The 21009-nt window shown below is 43.0% G+C and overlaps 1 protein-coding gene across 1 annotated transcript in view; it reads right to left on the bottom strand.

Moving 5' to 3' along the window:
* LOC120066096 (phosphatidylinositol 4-phosphate 3-kinase C2 domain-containing subunit alpha-like) overlaps positions 1-21009 on the bottom strand; it is a 57972-nt gene extending 36963 nt beyond the window's left edge. The window contains exons 1-2 of the mRNA XM_039017201.1: positions 20405-21009; positions 8234-9489 (exon numbers count right to left, since the gene is read on the bottom strand). Coding sequence (XP_038873129.1) covers positions 8234-9400 — 1167 coding nt within the window. The 5' untranslated portion in view covers positions 9401-9489; positions 20405-21009. The remainder of the gene's footprint in view (positions 1-8233; positions 9490-20404) is intronic.

Genomic DNA, 21009 nt, shown 5'->3' with positions numbered 1-21009 from the left:
TCTACTCTTTTTCCCAAACTTCTGGTGTTTCGTGGTGAAAAACTGAATGGGTCGAGCATAACACGTCAACCCTATTAGCCATAAATAGACAGGCTAGAAATCTTTTAACAATGTACATGTTTTGGTGAAGCTGGCATTTAATTGTCCTCCCTATTGCACACAATGAGCTTACATTCCCACTGTCACAAAGAGACTCATGGCTGATTTAAGATGAAATCGTCAATATTGTGATGATCACTTACTTTACTTGGCACTTACTACAGACACTGATTTATTTAACCTCTTGCGATAGGAAAACATGTTTTTTTATTAAGTTGAACATGTGCTCATCATGACAGAATGTAAACATTTTGTGAAATAACACAGGTCATTTTTGTTCAACAAGCTACACTACCCTAAAGGGACTCATTTCGTGGAACTACCCTTATATTAAAAAAAAATAATAATAAAACACACACAACCTCATTTTAACACCCACTGATCGACACAGCCTACACACACACACACTTCATGGGGAAAAATGTAATGTTAGTTTTGTTTTCAGAAAAAGTCACATCTTTACAGATGTTTTATGTTAATAGGATGTCATGACTGCGTCTATTTGTAATTGCTTTCATGAGAAATACAACGTTAATGATATATCGCAACATATCAGTTTGCCCTCTTTATGTTTTGTCATTTTTGGTGGCCAGAACAAAAAGAGAGACAACGACGACGGGAGATTTAGCATTATTTTATGAGCTACTTTGCTCAGCTTAGCGGTTCCTATAAAAACTTCACTCCACAAGCAAAGGCATCAGGGTTGTGTTCATTAGGCACCAAAAGGAAGAAAACGGACTTAACTATGGAGGGACTACCTGGACTTGTCCAATAACAAAATGCTCATTTTTTGTTGTTTTCCATCGCAAAGCGTTTTAAAACGTTTTCCATTGCGTTGCCTAATCAACACGACCCATTTTACGGAGAACCCTTACAGAGACGAACACATTCTTGTTTTGACATAAAATATCACAAAACTGATACATATCTACAAATCAGTGTGTTTGTAGCTCTGACACGGCTGAGATGGCAATCTCTCGCTCTCCGAGAAAACTTGTACATCCCAGCTAGCCAGGTCTCCAGTTGGCAGGAAAAGAGTGAGAGGCATTAGCTGTGTTCGTGTTTTGAGACAAGATCCTTTCATCGAAAACAAACACGCAGAGATAATCCAATGAGGCGGAGATGATCACACACACACACACAGGACAGACACCAGGCTGTACAGTTACACAGGCCTGTCTTTGTTTTCTCCATTTCATCCTCTGAGCAGCTTTTAATGGGGGGGTGGTGGGGGGGGGGGGTACTGGAGCCTGAGGGGATGGGTATGGCCCATGTGACTCACACCATTCACGTCATTCATCTGTTCTGGTTGGCTTTGGTCTAGTCACCCTACTGTTCTGAGTCAGGTCCGGTCTGCTTAACAGCTCCTCTGTCTTGGGTCTGTCTTAAACTGGTACAATACACCACTTCATGGTCCAAGGCTTGTGCCGGTCTGCTGCCTGTATATACAGTCCTAGAATGGTACCTACTTCACTGGCCCAGGTTTTTAGTGGTTTGCTAATACTGTAGACTTCCATTGACATGAGTCTATTCTACTTTCCTCAACCTTACACTGACTCAATGCACACTCACTGGACTCTACCCACACACTCCAACACACACACTCATTTAAGTAACCTTATTGGGTAACCCCCTAACCCCAAAACCTAACCTTAACCCCGAAAACTAACCTTAATTCTACCTTATCCCTAAACCCCCTAGAAATAGCATTTGACCTTGTGGGGACTAACAAAATGTCCCGGTAGTAGAAATCAAATCAAGCGTTATTTATACAGCACATTTAAGACATGGAATACAACAATGTGCTTTACAGGAAAATACAAACAAAAAAACTATTAAATAAAGCTGAAATATTTACTACACAACTTACATAAGAGGATCAAGATAAAATAAAAACAAAAACTGAATGGCTAAAAAACACCCGAAGGAAAAGCAAAGCTAAAAAGTGTGTTTTAAACAAGTCCACATGCTCACTCACAACTTCACTCTCCACATACAGTGCATTCGGAAAGTATTCAGACCCCCCCCTTGACTTTTTCCACATTTTGTTACATTACAGCCTTATTCTAAAATTGATTAAATAATTTCCCCCCCTCAATCTACACACAATACCCCATAATGACAAAGCAAAAACCGTTAAAGAAATTTCAGCATTTTTTTTTTTTTTAACAAACTGAAATATCACATTTACATAAGTATTCAGACCGTTTACTCAGTACTTTACAGCGATTACAGCCTTGAGTCTTCTTGGGTATGAAGCTACAAGCTTGGCACACCTGTATTTGGGGAGTTTCTCCCATTCTTCTCAAGCTCTGTCAGGTTGCAAGGGGAGCGTCACTGCACAGTCCGGGCTCTGGCTGGGCCAGTCAAGGACATTCAGAGACTTGTGCCAAAGCCACTCCTGCATTGTCTTGGCTGTGTGCTTAGGGTCGTTGTCCTGTTTGAAGGTGAACCTTCGCCCCAGTCTGAGGTCCTGAGCGCTCTGGAGCAGGTTTTTATGAAGGATCTCTGTACTTTGCTCCGTTCAACTTTGCCTCGTTCTTGACTAGTCTCCCAGTCCCTGCCGCTGAAAACCATACCCACAGCATGATGCTGCCACCACCATTCTTCACCATAGGGATGGTGCAAGGTTATCTACAGACGTGACACTTCTCATTCAGGCCAAATAGTTCAATCTTGGTTTCATCAGACCAGAGAGTCTTGTTTCTCATGGTCAGAGTCCTTTAGGTGCCTTTTGGCAAACTCCAAGCGGGCTGTCGTGTGCCTTTTACTTAGGAGTGGCTTCCGTCTGGCCACTCGACCATAAAGGCCTGATTGGTGGATTGCTGCAGAGATGACCAAGGCCCTTCTCCCCCGATTGCTCAGTTTGTCCGGGTGGCCAGCTCTAGGAAGAGTCTTGGTGGTTCCAAAATTTTTCCATTTAAGAATGAAGAGAACACTGTGTTCTTGGGGACCTTCAATACTGCCCAAAAATGATGGTACCCTTCCCCAGATCTGTTCCTCAACACAATCCTGTCTCGGCGCTCTACAGACAATTCCTTCGACCTCATGGCTTGGTTTTTGCTCTTACATGCACTGTCAACTGTGGGACTTTATATAGACAGGTGTGTGCCTTTCCAAATCATGTCCAATCAATTGAATTTACCACAGGTGGACTCCAATCAAGTTGTAGAAACATCTCAATACTGAATACTTTCACATAAAAATAAAAATATATATATTTTATTTAACTATGCAAGTCAGTTAAGAACAAATTCATATTTACAATGATGGCCTAGGAACAGCGTGATAACTGCCTTTGTCAGGGGCAGAACAACAGATTTTTACCTTGTCCGCTTGGGGAATGCTCTAACCACTAGGCTACCTGCCGCCTTAACACCTGTTGAGGACAGAGGGCGCTGTTTTCACTTTGGGGGAAAATCGTGCCCAATTTAAACGGCCTCGTACTCAATTCTTGCTCGTACAATATGCATATTATTATTACTATTGAATAGAAAACACTCTCTAGTTTCTAAAACCGTTTGAATTATATCTGTGAGTAAAACAGAACTCATTTGGCACAAACTTCCTGATCAGGAAGTGGAAAGTCTGAAAACGTTGCTCTGTTCTAGGTCCTGCCTATAAATGGGCATGATACGTATTAGTATATATGCACGTCATACACCTTCCCCTAGATGTCAAGAGGCAGTGAGAGAAGAAATGGAGTGTTTATCTTGGTCTGAGGTGGAATAAATCATCTTGGAATGACGTGTCACCCATTTCCTGTTTTCTGGAAAGCGCGAGGATGGACCTGGAATTGCCTTCTGAAAAGCTGTCGTTATAGGCGACTACTATCTCCGGCTTTGATTTTATTTGATACATGTGACAATATCATCGTAAAGTATGTTTTTTCAATATAGTTTTATTAGATTATTGAAATTTATTCGGGACGTTAGGCGTGTTGCGCTGTGTGCCTTTGTTCAGGAAGGAGAGCTTCGCGCCACTTGGCTAGTGCGCTTGCTAATTCAAGAGGAAAAAAAGGACGTTCTAAATCCAAACAACGATTGTTCTTGACAAAGGACCTCTTGTACAACATTCTGATGGAAGATCATCAAAAGTAGGACCCATTTTATGATGCTATTTCATATATCTGTCGAACTGTGTACTATTAGTTTTGCGCCCAGGTTTTGGGCACTCGCTCGCCATAACGTAAGCCTTATGTCGTAATGAAGTTATTTTTAGAATTCTAACACTGCGATTGCATTAAGAACTAGTGTATCTATCATTTCCTATACAACATGTATTTTTTAGTAATGTTTATGAATAGTTATTTGGTCAGAATATGTGAGAGTCAGAAAAATATCCGGACGTTGTGGGAAAAAGATGCACAACGTTAGCACAATGTATAACCACTGATTTCAGCTCTAAATATGCACATTTTCGAACAAAACATAAGTGTATGTATAACCTGATGTTATAGGACTGTCATCTGATGAAGGTTTATGAAGGTTAGTCAAAATTATATATCTTGCTGGTTTATTTGCTATCGCTAACGTGCCTATTGCTATCGCTAACGTGCCTTGATGAATGAATGCGGTAGTGTGGTAGGCTATTGTAGTAAGCTAATATAATGCTATATTGTGTTTTCGCTGTAAAACACTTAAAAAATCGGAAATATTGGCTGGATTCACAAGATGTTTGTCTTTAATTTGCTGTACACCATCGATTTTTCAGAAATGTTTTATGATGAGTATTTAGGTATTTGACGTTGGTGTCTGTAATTATTCTGTCTGCTTTCGGTGCAATTTCTGATTGTAGCTGCAATGTAAACTATGATTTATACCTGAAATATGCACATTTTTCGAACAAAACATAGATTTATTGAATAACATGTTATAAGACTGTCATCTGATGAAGTTGTTTGTTGGTTAGTTTGGTTGGTTCTTGGTTAGTTAGGTTGGCTTTGTGCATGCTACCTGTGCTGTGAAAAATGTCTGTCCTTTTTTGTATTTGGTGGTGAGCTAACATAAATATATGTGGTGTTTTCGCTGTAAAACATTTTAAAAATCAGACATGTTGACTGGATTCACAAGATGTGTATCTTTCATTTGCTGTATTGGACTTGTTAATGTGTGAAAGTTAAATATTTCAAAAAAATATCTTTTGAACTTCGCGCTCTGCCTTTTCAGTGGAATGTGGGAGGAGTTCCGCTGGCGGAACGCCAGAGCCAGACAGGTTAAGTAAATAAGGTATGTTTTTTTATTTTACAAACCTGTTTTTACTTTGTCATTATTGGGTATTGTATGTAGATTGATGACGGGGAAAAAACGATTTAATCCAATTTAGAATAAGGCAGTAACGTAACAAAATGTGGAAAAAGCCAAGAGGTCTGACTACTTCCCGAAAGCACTGTACGCTGTTGCTACTCTGTTATCTATACTCATTGCCTAGTCACTTTTACCCCTACCTACATGTACATATTACCTCAACTACCTCGTACCCCTGCACATTGATTTGGTACTGGTACTCCTATATAGCCTCACTATTGTTAGTTATGCTGTTATTATTTCTCTATTTTTATTAGCAACTTCCCTTACTTTTTAACTCCGCATTGTTGGGAAAAGGAAGGTAAGTAAGCATTTTATGGTAAAGTCTACACCTGTTGTATTCGGCGCATATGAAAAACAATTTAATTTAATTCTTCCTGGTTTACACTTTCTAGCATAAGCTACATCAGGAGAACCAGTAAACCAAGTAAAGTTTGACTTCCTCTTTCAATCAGAAAGTTAGTGGAGGTTAGGACAGAGGAATCCCTGTGACATTATAGAAATGTCCTTTTTCAACAAAGGTTGCGGTTGTTGTTATCATCTAGGACTTAAATCAGCTGATTCAGAGGATTCCGATAGTGTCTGGCTCTCAACTACAATTTCCACCCACAAGGCACTTCCTGTTTGTTGTGGCTAAACAGGGTGAAAGATAAGGGGTGGAGAAGACCGAGATAAGTGACTTGAGTCACTGAGTTTACTTTTAGCCATATATGTCACTCTGTAGGCCTATCTATCCACCACCACAGAGTGTATGAAAGAACAGATTTTTAATATTAAAAGACTTGATAAAGCGCCAAAATTCAGCATTTTGACATCCTTCTGTGCACTCCCTGTAAGATCCTTGAAGATTTTAACCCACTTAACCCCAAGATGTATCCAAGTGTTCACCATCATTGTAAAGCCTTTGTTATTTTGTTGCTTTCATTATAACACATTTTAACGGAAACCCTGTCGCGTGAACTGAACTCTCGTTTTAATATGGTGAAACTTTGAGTCAATACATGTTAGAATCACCTTTGGCAGCGATTACAGCGGAGAGTCTTTCTGGGTAAGTCTCCAAGGGCTTTGCACACCTGGATTGTACAATATTTGCACATTATTCTTTTGGTTATGGATCACAGTCAATTTCAAGTTTTGCCATAGATTTTCAAGCTGATTTAAGTCAAAACTGTAACTAGGCCACTCAGGAACATTACATGTTGTCTTGGTAAGCAACTCCAGTGTATACTTGGCCTTGTGTTTTAGCTTATTGTCCTGCAGAAAGGTGAATTTGTCTCCCAGTGTCTGTTGGAATGCAAACTGAACCAGGTTTTCCTCTAGGATGTTGCCTGTGCTTAACTCTATTCCGTTTATTTTTATCCTAAAAAACTTGTGATTTCTTGCCCATTACAAGCATACCCATAACATGATACAGATTGAAAATATGAAGAGTGGTACTCAGTGATGTGCTGTGTTTGCCCCAAACATAACGCTTTGTATTCAGGACAAAGTTCATTTTTGGCATATTTGTTTGCAGTTTTACTTTTGTGCCTTATTGCAAACAGGATGCATGTTTTGGAATATTTTTATTCTGTGCAGGCTTCCTTCTTTTTACTCTGTCATATAGGTTAGTATTGTGGAGTCACTACAATGTTGTTGATGCATCCTATCACAGCCATTCAATTCTGTAACTGTTTTAAAGTCACCATTGACCTCATGGTGAAATCCCTGAGCGGTTTCCTTCCTCTCATGCGTGGGGGAAAAAATCAAGGGGTGTGAATACTTTCTGAAGGCACTGTAGCCGCCCACAAACACACGTTTGATGAAAGATTACTATGGGGCTGGAAACCGATAAGGGGTGACTGGGTCTGTAGAAGGTATCTCTGTGCTGGCCCCGCTGGTTGAGAGTAGTGCTTCGCCCGGCCACACTCAGTCTCACACTCGGTCTAAATGAGAGCGCCTGCTGCCATGGCAACACTGGGTCGCTCTGGGGCTTGTCAGATGAGTCCGCCGTGGGGCATGTTGGGGAGCTGTATGATCTTGTCCCTGCTTAGGCTATACCAACACCAAGTACTGCTGCCTGGCAGCGAGGCAGACAGGCTTGGGTGACACACATGGGGACACACACAGGGTTGTGACAGTCATGAAAAAACCCCATAAAAGAACAGTTTTGAGATGTATAAATGAACGTGAACATTTTTATTTTAGAATCTAAACATACTCCATATTGGAGAGCACACAATATAAGGGGTATAATGTCACCAAGATGTTGCCTGTATCATGTATGGTTCAAGGATTATAGGGTCTTACAGGAGGCATGTATAGGTCTAAAAAGGTCCTAAAATTTTTAATCGCATTTTTTTAATTTGTATTGTTTGTGATACAAATGTTAAACGAATATAAAACACCTTCCTCCTATAGCATTTTATATATGTTAGAATTGCCAGAATAATTTGAAATACCAAAAATATTTTCTGCTACTGCTGGCTTAGAATCGCCCTCACAAGGTGTGGGCATTGCGAGGTGTGGAACGTTTACTTGGCTAAAGGTATGTGCTTTGGAAACCAAAATGGATATTTTGGCAGTGCCGGTATGATGTCATTGATGTGTGACTTGACCTGGTTGTTTTGGCTGGGCTTTTGATAAACCCGTTGATATTTTAGTTCAGCTACAATCGTACCCAGTTGTTTAGGCGTTAATTACGTTGGGTTATTTTGAATGAGCCATGGTAGAACTTGGTTGTTTTGGCTGTGTTATGACTGCCTGTTTAGGCTGTGGTGTGGTAGTGTACAGATTTGCTTTGGAGAGAGATTGTACGATTTTTTTTACCGTTAGATGACTAGACGTACCTGATTGTTTGGCTTTTGCTGTGATGAGGACGCTGGGATGGTAAGGGAGTGGTTCCTGGTGATCGCTGCCCCCGTCGACGACCTCCGGGGCTGAGAGCGACCCGCGAGTTGACCCGTCACCTCCACGGGTGGACTGCTGCCACCAGCCACACTCTCTGTCTCGTCGAGCAGCACGGCATCCCAGGGGTCCCCTCCAGCTGGCCCTCCCACCACCATTACTGTACCGCGCGATGCCAGGGAGGAGCCCTCCTCGCCCTCGGCTTTGCGCTTGTTGAGTGGGTCCAGGTCCAGCCACTCGAAGCGGCTGAAAGCAGGGGATTCCACGGCAGGTTGTGGTGGGTTGGGCGCCAGGGACGCGACGCTGGTCGACGAAGAATCCAGGTCAGTGCTGGCCGACCTGCCATTCTTCAAGTATTCCGAGGTACTGTGGATCTTGTCGAAGAGCTTGGCCATCTCCAGGGTGACGGTGGGCTGCTGGAACACCATGGCCCCGGGCTGCTGGATGGGAGTGAAGGCCATGAATGAGGTCTGCGGGCCGGGCAGGCCTATGTAGGGCGGCATGGCCGGTGAAAAGCCATTGTGGAAGGAGAAGTTTTCGGGGTTAGGGAACGGAGCAGAAGGGAACATGGGAGCCTGCTGGTGGGTGGGTGTGGACACGCCCGAACTGGAGGGCGTGGAGAGCATGGAGGGCGTCCACTGGCCCCTGTGGAAGGGCGAGGGGCTGCAGGTGGCGTAGCCCCCCGGGTAAGAAGCGCTGAGGTTGAACCCCAGCAGCAAGGAGGGCCGCGAGGCCTTGCTGCTGTTGGCCCCAAAGCTGTCGTCCAGCAGGAGCTTCTCTAGCTCCTGGTTGGTCAGCTTGTCGATGTCGATGTCCCGGAACTTGTCCTTCTCTGCCTGCGTCTTGGCCTCGGGGAAGACGATGAGATCCTTCTCCGGTCGGTTGCTGGAGGCAGGAGTAGGCCTGGGAGCGGCGGCAGGATGAAGTTTGTTTTGTGAGGAAGCAGAAGAGGAGGTGGAAGAGGAGGTCGCCGGGAGCGTCTGTCTCTTCTCCATTTGTAGTTTCGCTAAGGCCTCCGCCTCCATACGAAGGGCCTCCTCCTTACCCACAACCCCCTTTGGCTGGGCCACATCCAGCTTGAACCCATTACCACTGGATATCTGGGCCATGGTGTCAACTTGAGGGTGCCATGTACGCAGAGTTTGTAGTTCAGCTCTGGTGTCAACAGGTCAGACAGGAGTTCTGCTTCTTCAAACACCTGGGAGAGGATGGGAAACGACCACAAGTCACAATACAGACAACACCAGGAACATTGCACAACCATGAAGTGGTCTGACAGGCATTTGTTCTGCATTTAGTGAGCGATGTCCATAGCTAATGGCAACGTCTGCACGACTAAAAACTAGCTGATACTAATGCATTTGTATTGCTCCCTATATAATTACAGCTTGGCTGTTTCAAATCTATTACCAAGATATATCTGTGTTTTAAACACCAGTGGACCTTTGACTGTGGCTTGTACAAATATCCAAGCACAAGACCAACTGACATCCTGAAGTATGACCGTCCTTTAACACGGGGGGGGGAAATTCCACAGTAACAGAGTGACGCCGAGACTCACTTTTTCACTTTCAAATGTATGCCAAGCAAAAAAACATGACACCGTTTAACAAACCATACACGTTAGGGCTGACACCATTTAGTCGACTGGTCGTTTGTTTGGTCGATAAGCTGTTGGTCGACCGAGATTGAGATTTCTTTATTTAAGCAGTCGCAATCCTTATTTTCTTCTTATGGTGCACAATACAATTGTCTGATTCGTGCCTGTCTCTTTGGACTAATCCATCGCAGAGGCCACGGGGAAGGCACAGTCCATCACTCTAAGACATTTGATACCGACATTGTATACAGTGCATTTGTAAAGTATTCAGACCCCTTCCCTTTTTCCACATTTTGTTACGTTACAGCGTTATTCTAAAACAGACTAAATAAAATAAAAAATCCTCAGCAATCTACACACAATACCCCATAATCAAAGTTAAAAGTTTTTGCAAATGTATTACAAATAAAAAACAAATACCTTATTTACATAAGTATTCGCACCCTTTGCTATGAGACTCGAAATTGAGCTCAGGTACATCCTGTTTCCATTGATCATCCTTGAGATGGTTCTACAACTTGGAGTTCACCTGTGGTAAATTCAATTGATTGGACATGATTTGGAAAGGCACATGAGAGTCTAGTTTGAGAAACAGACCCATCAACTGGCAGCTTCATTAAATAGTACACGCAAAACATCAGTCACAACGTCAACAGTGAAGAAGCGACTCCGGGATGCTGGCCTTCTTGGCAGAGTTGCAAAGAAAAAGCCATATCTCAGACTGGCCAATAAAAAGAAACGATTAAGATGGGCAAAAGAACACAGACACTGGACAGAGGAAGATTGGAAAAAAGTGTTTTTGACAGACAAATCTAAGATTGAGGTGTTCGGATCACAAAGAAGAACATTCGTGAGATGCAGAAAAAATGAAAAGACGCTGGAGGAGTGCTTGACACCATCTGTCAAGCATGGTGGAGGCAATGTGATGGTCTGGGGGTGCTTTGGTGGTGGTAAAGTGGGAGATTTGTACAGGGTAAAAGGGATCTTGAAGAAGGAAGGCTATCACTCCATTTTGCAACGCCATGCCATACCCTGTGGACGGCGCTTAATTGGAGCCAATTTCCTCCTACAACAGGACAATGACTCAAAGCACAGCTCCAAACTATGCCATAACTATTTAGGGAAGAAGCAGTCAGCTGGTATTCTGTCAATTATGGATTGTCCAGCACAGTCACCGGATCTCAACCCCATTGAACTATTGTGGGAGCAGCTTGACCATATGGTACGTAAGAAGTGCCCATCAAGCCAATCCAATTTGTGGGAGGTGCTTCAGGAAGCATGGGGTGAAATCTCTTCAGATTACCTCAACAAACTGACAACTAGAATGCCAAAGGTCTGCAAGGCTGTAATTGCTGCAAATGGAAGATTCTTTGACAAAAGCTAAGTTTGAAGGACACAATTATTTAAATTAAAAATCATTATTTATAACCTTGTCAACGTCTTGACTATATTTCATATTACTTTTGCAACTCATTTCATGTATGTTTTCATGGAAAACAAGGACATTTCTAAGTGACCCCAAACTTTTGAACGGTATGTATGTATGTATGATGCACCAACATTACATTCTTGGCCAATACCGATAACCGATATTTAAAAATGTAAGCATTCTAGTACAGTTAAATAGTTAACACACACACATGGACGCAGCGGATTAAGGCACTGCATCTCAGTGCAAGAGGCGTCACTACAGTCCCTGGTTCAAATCCAGGCTATATCACATCCGGCTGTGATTGGGAGTCCCATAGGGTGGCGCACAATTGTCCCAGCGTCGTCCAGGCCGTCATTGTAAATAAGAATTTGTTCTTAACTGACTTGCCAAGTTAAATAAAGGTTACACACACATCAAAAAGTTATTTTGTTGGCATTTACGTATGTCCCCATTACCAGTAAAACATAATCAAAAAATATTTATTTCACTTAATGCTGTGAGGCACGTGTAGCGCAAAATGTTACGCGGCTTTATTACGTCATGTACCTACGTTATATAAACTCAACAAAAAAAGAAGGACCCTGTCTTTTCAGGACCCTGTCTTTCAAAGATAATTCGTAAAAATCCAAATAACTAAACAGATCTTCCTTGTAAAGGCTTTAAAAACACTGTTTCCCATGCTTGTTCAATGAACCATCAACAATTAATGAACATGCACCTGTGGAACGGCCGTTAAGACACTAACAGCTTACAGACGGTAGGCAATTAAGGTCACAGTTATGAAAACTTAGGACACTAAAGAGGCCTTTCAACTGACTCTGAAAAACACCAAAGATGCCCAGGGTCCCTGCTCATCTGCGTGAGCATGCCTTAGGCATGCTGCAAGGAGGCATGAGGACTGCAGATGTGGCCAGGGCAATAAATTGCAATGTCCGTACTGCGAGATGCCTAAGACAGCGCTACAGGGAGACAGGATGGACAGCTGATCTTCCTCACAGTGGCAGACCACTTGTAACAACACCTGCACAGGATCGGTACATCCGAACATCACACCTGCGGGACAGGTACAGGATGGCAACAACAATTGCCCGAGTTACACCAGGAACGCACAAACCCTCCATCATTGCTCAGACTGTCCACAATAGGCTGATAGAGGCTGGACTGAGGGCTTGTAGGCCTGTAGCAAGGCAGGTCCTCACCAGACATTACCGGAAATAACGTCACCTAAGGGCACAGACCCACCGTCGCTGGACCAGACAGGACTGGCAAAAAGTGCTCTTCACTGACGAGTCGCGGTTTTGTCTCACCAGGGGTGATGGTCGGATTCGCGTTTATCGTCGAAGGAATGAGCGTTACACCGAGGCCTGTACTCTGGAGCGGGATTGATTTGGAGGTGGAGGGTCCGTCATGGTCTGGTCGGCAGGCAGCCTAGTGATTAGAGCGTTGGACTAGTAACCGAAAGGTTGCAAGATTGAATCCCCGAGCTGACAAGGCAAAAATCTGTAATATATATACACTGCTCAAAAAAATAAAGGGAACACTTAAACAACACAATGTAACTCCAAGTCAATCACACTTCTGTGAAATCAAACTGTCCACTTAGGAAGCAACACTGATGGACAATAAATTTCACATCCTGTTGTGCAAATGGAATAGACAACAGGTGGAAATTATAGGCAATTAGCAAGACACCCCCAATAAAGGAGTGGTTCTGCAGGTGGTGACCACAGACCACTTCTCAGTTCCTATGCTTCCTGGCTGATGTTTTGGTCACTTTTGAATGCTGGCTGTGCTTTCACTCTAGTGGTAGCATGAGACGGAGTCTACAACCCACACAAGTGGCTCAGGTAGTGCAGCTCATCCAGGATGGCACATCAATGCGAGCTGTGGCAAGAAGGTTTGCTGTGTCTGTCAGCGTAGTGTCCAGAGCATGGAGGCGCTACCAGGAGACAGGCCAGTACATCAGGAGATGTGGAGGAGGCCGTAGGAGGGCAACAACCCAGCAGCAGGACTGCTACCTCCGCCTTTGTGCAAGGAGGAGCAGGAGGAGCACTGCCAGAGCCCTGCAAAATGACCTCCAGCAGGCCACAAATGTGCATGTGTCTGCTCAAACGGTCAGAAACAGACTCCATGAGGGTGGTATGAGGGCCCGACGTCCACAGGTGGGTGTTGTGCTTACAGCCCAACACCGTGCAGGACGTTTGGCATTTGCCAGAGAACACCAAGATTGGCAAATTCGCCACTGGCGCCCTGTGCTCTTCACAGATGAAAGCAGGTTCACACTGAGCACGTGACAGACGTGACAGTCTGGAGACGCCGTGGAGAACGTTCTGCTGCCTGCAACATCCTCCAGCATGACTGGTTTGGCAGTGGGTCAGTCATGGTGTGGGGTGGCATTTCTTTGGGGGGCCGCACAGCCCTCCATGGGCTCGCCAGAGGTAGCCTGACTGCCATTAGGTACCGAGATGAGATCCTCAGACCCCTTGTGAGACCATATGCTGGTGCGGTTGGCCCTGGGTTCCTCCTAATGCAAGACAATGCTAGACCTCATGTGGCTGGAGTGTGTCAGCAGTTCCTGCAGGAGGAAGGCATTGATGCTATGGACTGGCCCGCCCGTTCCCCAGACCTGAATCCAATTGAGCACATCTGGGACATCATGTCTCGCTCCATCCACCAACGCCACGTTGCACCACAGACTGTCCAGGAGTTGGCGGATGCTTTAGTCCAGGTCTGGGAGGAGATCCCTCAGGAGACCATCCGCCACCTCATCAGGAGCATGCCCAGGCGTTGTAGGGAGGTCATACAGGCACGTGGAGGCCACACACACACTACTGAGCCTCATTTTGACTTGTTTTAAGGACATTACATCAAAGTTGGATCAGCCTGTAGTGTGGTTTTCCACTTTAATTTTGAGTGTGACTCCAAATCCAGACCTCCATGGGTTGATAAATTTGATTTCCATTGATAATTTGTGTGTGATTTTGTTGTCAGCACATTCAACTATGTAAAGAAAAAAGTATTTAATAAGAATAGTTCATTCATTCAGATCTAGGATGTGTTATTTTAGTGTTCCCTTTATTTTTTTGAGCAGTGTATATATAAAATACATACACAAAAAAATATATGGTGGATTGGAAATGCAGACAATTACATTGAAAGAAGCCACAATCTATCTGCAATATTAAAGCTGATCTACACACAATTTTTTATTATTATTAATAATAATGAAGTGGGGGCAAGGTGGCCTGCTGTGGTGGAATGGAGTGCGTGTGTGGGGGTTTGGGGTCCAGTGGAGTTCACGACGGGGGGGGGGGGGGGGGGTGCTACCAGGACTTAGTGTGGGTGAGGAGCCGGCTGTAGAGTTTTGAACCATTTGAAGCTTATGGAGGGAGCTTGAGTTGATGCCGGAGAGTAGTGAACTGCAGTGGTCAAGACGGGTGGAGATGAACGCATGTATGAGGGGTTCAGCGGCAGGACAGGAGAGGGAAGACCTGACTTTGGCAATGTTGCAGAGGTGGAATTATGAGGATTTGACAGTCTGTCTTATGTGATGGTCAAAAGAGAGTATGGAGTCCAGGATGACTCCAAGGTTGTGTGCATGGAGGGAGGGAGAGACAGTGAGGGTGAAGTTTCTAGATTTGGTGCCTATGAGGAGGAGTTCCGTTTTATCACTGCTGAGCTTGAGTAAGTTTGGTTGTATCCATGTTTTTATTGCAGAGGCAGGATTCAATGTGGGTCAGAGGTAGGTTGAGGAGGGATTTGGTGCCACGGTATATCTGGGTGTCATCGGCATAGCAGTGGAAGTCAAGGTTGAAGTGACGGAGGATCTGACCAAGGGGGAGGATGTAGATGATGAAGAGTAAGGGACCCAGCACAGAGCCTTGGGGGACAACCTGTACAACTGCAGCTGAGGTGTGGCCATTGAGAGAGATGTAGTGTGTCCAGTTGGTGAGGTATGATTGTAGCCAGGAGAGTGCGGTGCCCTCAACACCCAGACCCTCAAGCCCGGTGAGGAGGATCTGATGGCTCACTGTGTCAAAAGCAGCACTCAGGTCAAGGAGAATCAATATGTTGTACAGTACTGAACGATACTCTACTTTTACTGTACTTTACTGTACTGCAACTGTGGTTTGTGACTGATTTCCCATTGTGGCCAATTCAATTGCAGTCATTCTGTTACTGATTTTGGCCATTCTGTTACTGATTTTGGAAAAGAAAAGGGAAAGGGGGACTCGTAGTCAGTACAACTGAATGCATTCAACTGAAATGCGTCTTCTGCATTTAACCCAACCCCTCTGAATCAGAGGTGCGGGGGGCTGCATTAATCATAAACAAAATTGTTAGCAGCAAAAATACTATAACTAATAGGGTTGGGTGATATATGGGGAGACCTTTTCTATGATATGCTACTCTAAATATCACGATAACCGATATAGGCCTAACCATTTTGCGTTTTCAAGTCTTGCCATAGACTTTCAAGATGATTTAAGTAAGAATTCTAACTCGGCCACTCAGGAACATTCAATGTCATCTTGGTCAGCAGCTCCAGTGTATATTTGGCCTTGTGTTTTAGGTTATTGTCCTGCTGAAAAGTGAATGTCTCCCAATCTCTGTTGGAAAGCAGACGTTTATTTTTTTATCCTAAAGTAATTTTTACCCCTAGTCCTTGCCAATGACAAGCGCACCCATAACATGATGCAGCCACCACCATGATTAAAAATATGAAGCGTGGTACTCAGTGATGTGTTGGATTTTTTTTGGTGCCTTGCTGCAAACAGGATGCATGTTTTGGAATATTTTTTCTTCTTCTCAGGCTTCCTTCTTTTCACTCTGTCAATTAGGTTAGTATTGTGGAGGAACTACAATGTTGTTGATCCATCCTCAGTTTTCTCCTATCACAGTCATTAAACTCTGTAACTGGTTTAAAGTCACCATTGTCCTCATGGTGAAATCCATGTGGTTTCCTTTCTCTGCTGCAACTGAGTTAGAAAGGACACCTGTATCTTTGCTGTTGAAATTAGTTGGCAGGCGCCTTCACTTCAACATTATTGTGTTTTGGTGTATTTCTAATACCTTAAGACTTTTTTTTTTTAAGACTATCTGTGTGACCAGAAATCAAAGCCTTTGCTTATTACACATTTTTAGGGTGGGAAATGGTTGAAAAACATATCATGCCTTTATTTCTCAAAAATATACACTATTGGCATTCATTTGACACCAAATTTGATATGCTCCTATAAATATCACATGTTTCTGCTAATGGGTCCTTGTACATGGAAATGACCAGCGACAGCAGGGAGGAAAGGGAAAATAATTTAAATCTACTTGAGTCATGCTGCCTCAGAAATCCATGACAACCCCACTTACAAAATTATGCACAGTCAGGGTAAAGGGGAGTCCATAAAAGGCCTGTTAAAGTTTAGTGTGCCTGGCTAGCACAAGGACTGTCACATGGGTTGTACACTACAGAACAATGTGTTTCGAAATAAGAACCTCCTCCTTATTGATTTGACTGGCTGTAGCTACAATACAGATCTATGTATTGGTTGACTGTTATGCGTATTGCGTTTGTCCTACTTATTTTGCCTGTGTGTTATGAGTCGAGAATCAGTTCACACTGTAGGCCAACACACATCAACTGCATGCCATTTTCATTGAAAATTATTGTCTGTCTCATACAGCAGCAAGGAATGGCCTTGTCATTAGTGGCATTGTTTCTTGTGAAAACTGACATCACAGTTTATGATCAAACAAACATAATGATATGGGTATGTAGTTAATGAAATGATGTCGTATGAGAAACTTCACTGACACAGGCTAAATTATATTACCATGACACCAGTGCCTTAGAATTTTTTTTAAAGACTTTCTTAAAATATTGGATATAGCCTATTTCTTATCTACAAAAGCTCTTCAAAATACAGTTTGTTCTCTTCTGTAAAAGATCTCAGCAATTTTATTTTACCTTTATTTAACTAGGCAAGTCAGTTAAGAACAAATTCTTATTTTCAATGACGGCCTAGGAACAGTGGGTTAACTGCCTGTTCAGGGGCAGAACGACAGATTTGTACCTTGTCAGCTCGGGGATTTGAACTTGCAACCTTTCGGTTACTAGTCCAACGCTCTAACCACTAGGCTACCCTGCCGCCCCAAGGCCGCCCCAAGCAATATGGTGCAGGTGGGTGGGTGTAGAACATCTTCAGGACTATGTGTTGTCAGAAACCGGCAACATGTGTGTGCATTTATCGAGTTCCTCAAACGACAGATCTAAAACTAAATAAACAAACTCATATCACTACCCAGTCCCTCAGTCAGATACTTTCTATCAGGCGACATAGGCCTCTCCTGAGTTTCCCTCCCACCTCCCATTGTGGTGAAGGCTAGCTGAGCCCGGGCTCTCTCTAGCTAGCCTAGCACTAATGTGTGTGAGGAATTTGGCATGTAAGGCAGCCAGGCGGGTCTCTCACTCTCTCTCTGTAGCATTGTGTACTCTATGGCCCAAGGGTGTCTTATCAGCTGTGCTAATATCAGAGCCTGGGCAGAGATTCCGGTGGTGGAAAACCAACGGCAGCAGCGCTCAAACATTTGTCTAGCAGCTTAGTGAAGCCACATTCTGCCAGACAGACGTCAACTGAGTTTGATCTGGGTAAAGGAAAGAGGTAGGCAGACTGTAGTGGTACTGGATTCATTTTTTGGATTCTTCATCATCATGTAACCCTGCCTCAAATTTGCAGCGTGTCAAGTTTTGACCTCAGTCTTCCCTTCAAACAGTAGCTTAAACCCTACTCTGAGTAGATGCAGTGGACAATGGTATCTGTAAATGTTATAGGCTTGGCTACATATAGTGAGGAATCAGGCCTATATACATTTTTCATCTTGAAGCTTTGAACTACCCATCCCATTCAAATGAAGGGTCATTGAAGAAGAAAGAGAGAATGTAGGCCTATGCCATAGAAATGTGTGGACATGACTCACCAATAGAGTTAAAAACTTAATGTACCCAAATGTCTCTTACATTTAGCCTACATATTACTATGAGTGGCTACAGGAAGACAGGCTAAACCTTCAGCCACTAAACCTAATCCCCAGAACAAAGGGTCCTGACCTGAGATGCCATCATGTTTTAGAAGCCCTTAAAAGGCAATGGGTAAAAAGATTAAAAAGTTGGAGAAAAGGAATAGGAATAGCTCAAAGTAAAAAAAAAATATATATATATATATCCATGGTGCTGTAAACAATTTTTGGACAAATTCCCCTAACGACTTCTAAACGGACCTGAGAACATTGTTAGTTTCCCCTCAAAGTAGTTTGGGCTAAAAAGACAGGCGATGCTGGGAGCTAGCTACTACCATTCTTCTCCAGTGGAAATGTCTGCTTGACTGGAATAATTTAAGGATGCAGGGGTCAGTTTGGAACTTTCAGAGATAATTTGTTCACTGGATTGAGTAGAATGGTCTCTTTACAAATTGCCTAATAAAAATGCAAGTAGCAGGCCGCCACTACCAATCTGAAGCAGACATACCGGGCAGCGGATCAAGGTACAAAATAACATCTTTAAGACAGGACTAAGTAACCAAGTCATGCTTATAGCTTTTATAGATTCAGTTTGTACAATGATGGCCAATGACTGGGACAAATCTCAAATGCTGATCTTCCTGCTGCTTTGGGTCGAACAGAGAGCTTGTACAGAACATATGGCTCAGTCGGTAGACCATGGTGCTTGAAATGCCAGGATTGTGGGTTCGATTCCAGGGGCCACCCACACACTTTGGATAAAGGTGTCTGCTATATTATTAACATCTAGCCTATAAAAAGAAACTGGCAAGACTTCATAGTGTCCATGCTTGACAGTAGAGTCCCAATAACCTAAACACAACTATGTCAAATTTTGTCCATGTAAATGCAATTTGAAGTAAAAGTAGGAAACAAAGTGGCAATTGATGATAGGCTAACTCCCCATTACAAATGTCAGGTCATAAACTCAATACAATACCGGTAAATGCACTTCCATGCTCATGGTTACCAGTTGCAAAATCTCTCACAGACATCCAGCCTTTCCCTCTGGGAGTGGGCAAATAGATATCGACCACTCAAAGGAGTCTTTCTGTAGTACACTACAAACTATACTGAAGTAAGTTTCCCCAAAAACAAAGATCATCTTTGGCACTAAAATAATTGATAGGCAATGGAGGAATGATGATCGTAATTCTAAAAAGTATATTCATGTTTTTGGGAAGCTCACCCCCTGATCAGCAGCAGCCATGATAACAACTAAGCAGGATGCAACAGGCAGTCAGCAATAGCAAAGAACAACACTACAGACTGTGAGAAGTTTGAGTTATATTTTCACTGGGGAATGTGCAAAATAACTTCAGCAACTTCTAATTTGATGTTGAAAGGGCTTTGGATTTGCGACTTGATTGAGACAAACATCGACACTTCATTCCGTTGGCACAAATTCATTCTCCAACAGTCTGGGCTACAGATCACATATTTATCTCAACTATCCACATAGGGGCCTACATTGGGGTAAGTGTATACCACCAGTGCTTAAAAAAATAAGGCACACCGGACTCGAGCTGAATTCACTTTGAAGCCTACTAGCTCTCAATTGAATTCCTCTACCACAAATAATTTCCCTGCTTTGACTTTGTTGTACACACATGTAAATTGAAGACTAGTCAGATAATTTTTTGGGAAAGTTGACTAACTTAGCTAGAACTGATTAGTGAATAAAAGTGTTGTCAACATAGTTTGGCTTCAGTGGATAAGTTCAAATATATCTATATATTTCAACGTCGAATCAATGTGGACACGCGTGGCATAACTACGTGCCATTTGTCTTGGAATAATGTGCTCGAGGCGTCAAATGTTTATTTTCGATGAACAGAACTTTGCGCATCACTGGTTCTATCATTTAAAGCACTCAGTGACCTGCCAACAAAGTGAAACACAAGAAGGAAGAAACGCAGGATTTTGAGTACGAGCAAGGCTCGAATACCTTACGGATATCTGCCAATAGCTCTCGGTATCTTAACTTTTAAATACATATATTTTCGGTAAATAAATATAATTTCTCACCTTTGAGCGGTACGATGTTTGTAATCATTTTCCTGCAGCTGCAATTGTTTTCCATCCATCCACCCGCTCGCGCAGATAAACGTCAGTTCCTGTTGAAGTAGTTCGATCACGTTTCACCAAAATAATTAAAAATGATGAAACAGCGTCACCATGTGGCATAAAATACACAAAAATAATAATGCAGGAAAAATCTCTGGACAATGTTAATGAAGTTATCTACATCTCTGCATATATTTTTTTTTATTTATGCATGATATTTGTGTCACTGTCGTCAGGTTCCCAAACAATATGAATAGCAATTTTATTTTGTATGATCCATTTTTAGTCTGTTTTTTTTATTGATAGCTTGAGAGCTATGAGAAAATAACAAACAGAATGCCATGTAGGTTATTCAAATAACATAACTAGGAATAGTTGTGTCACCTCAAGAAAATATATCTCTCTATCTCTCACACACACAGGCTGTGCATTGCCATCTTGGCACAGAGTTTCTAAACGGTTAGTGCTACCCGAGATCGTTGGGATCTCAAATACAGGCTACAGCTGAGACGAATGATACAGTTGGTTGGACCACTTCCCAATTCAGCATCTCTTTTGACGTGTTC

The sequence above is a fragment of the Salvelinus namaycush genome, chromosome 21 (assembly GCF_016432855.1).
Source record: "Salvelinus namaycush isolate Seneca chromosome 21, SaNama_1.0, whole genome shotgun sequence".
In the NCBI taxonomy this organism is placed as follows: Eukaryota; Metazoa; Chordata; class Actinopteri; order Salmoniformes; family Salmonidae; genus Salvelinus; species Salvelinus namaycush.
The sequence above is the reverse complement of the archived record's forward strand: the minus strand, read 5'-3'. Positions and strand labels throughout refer to the sequence as shown.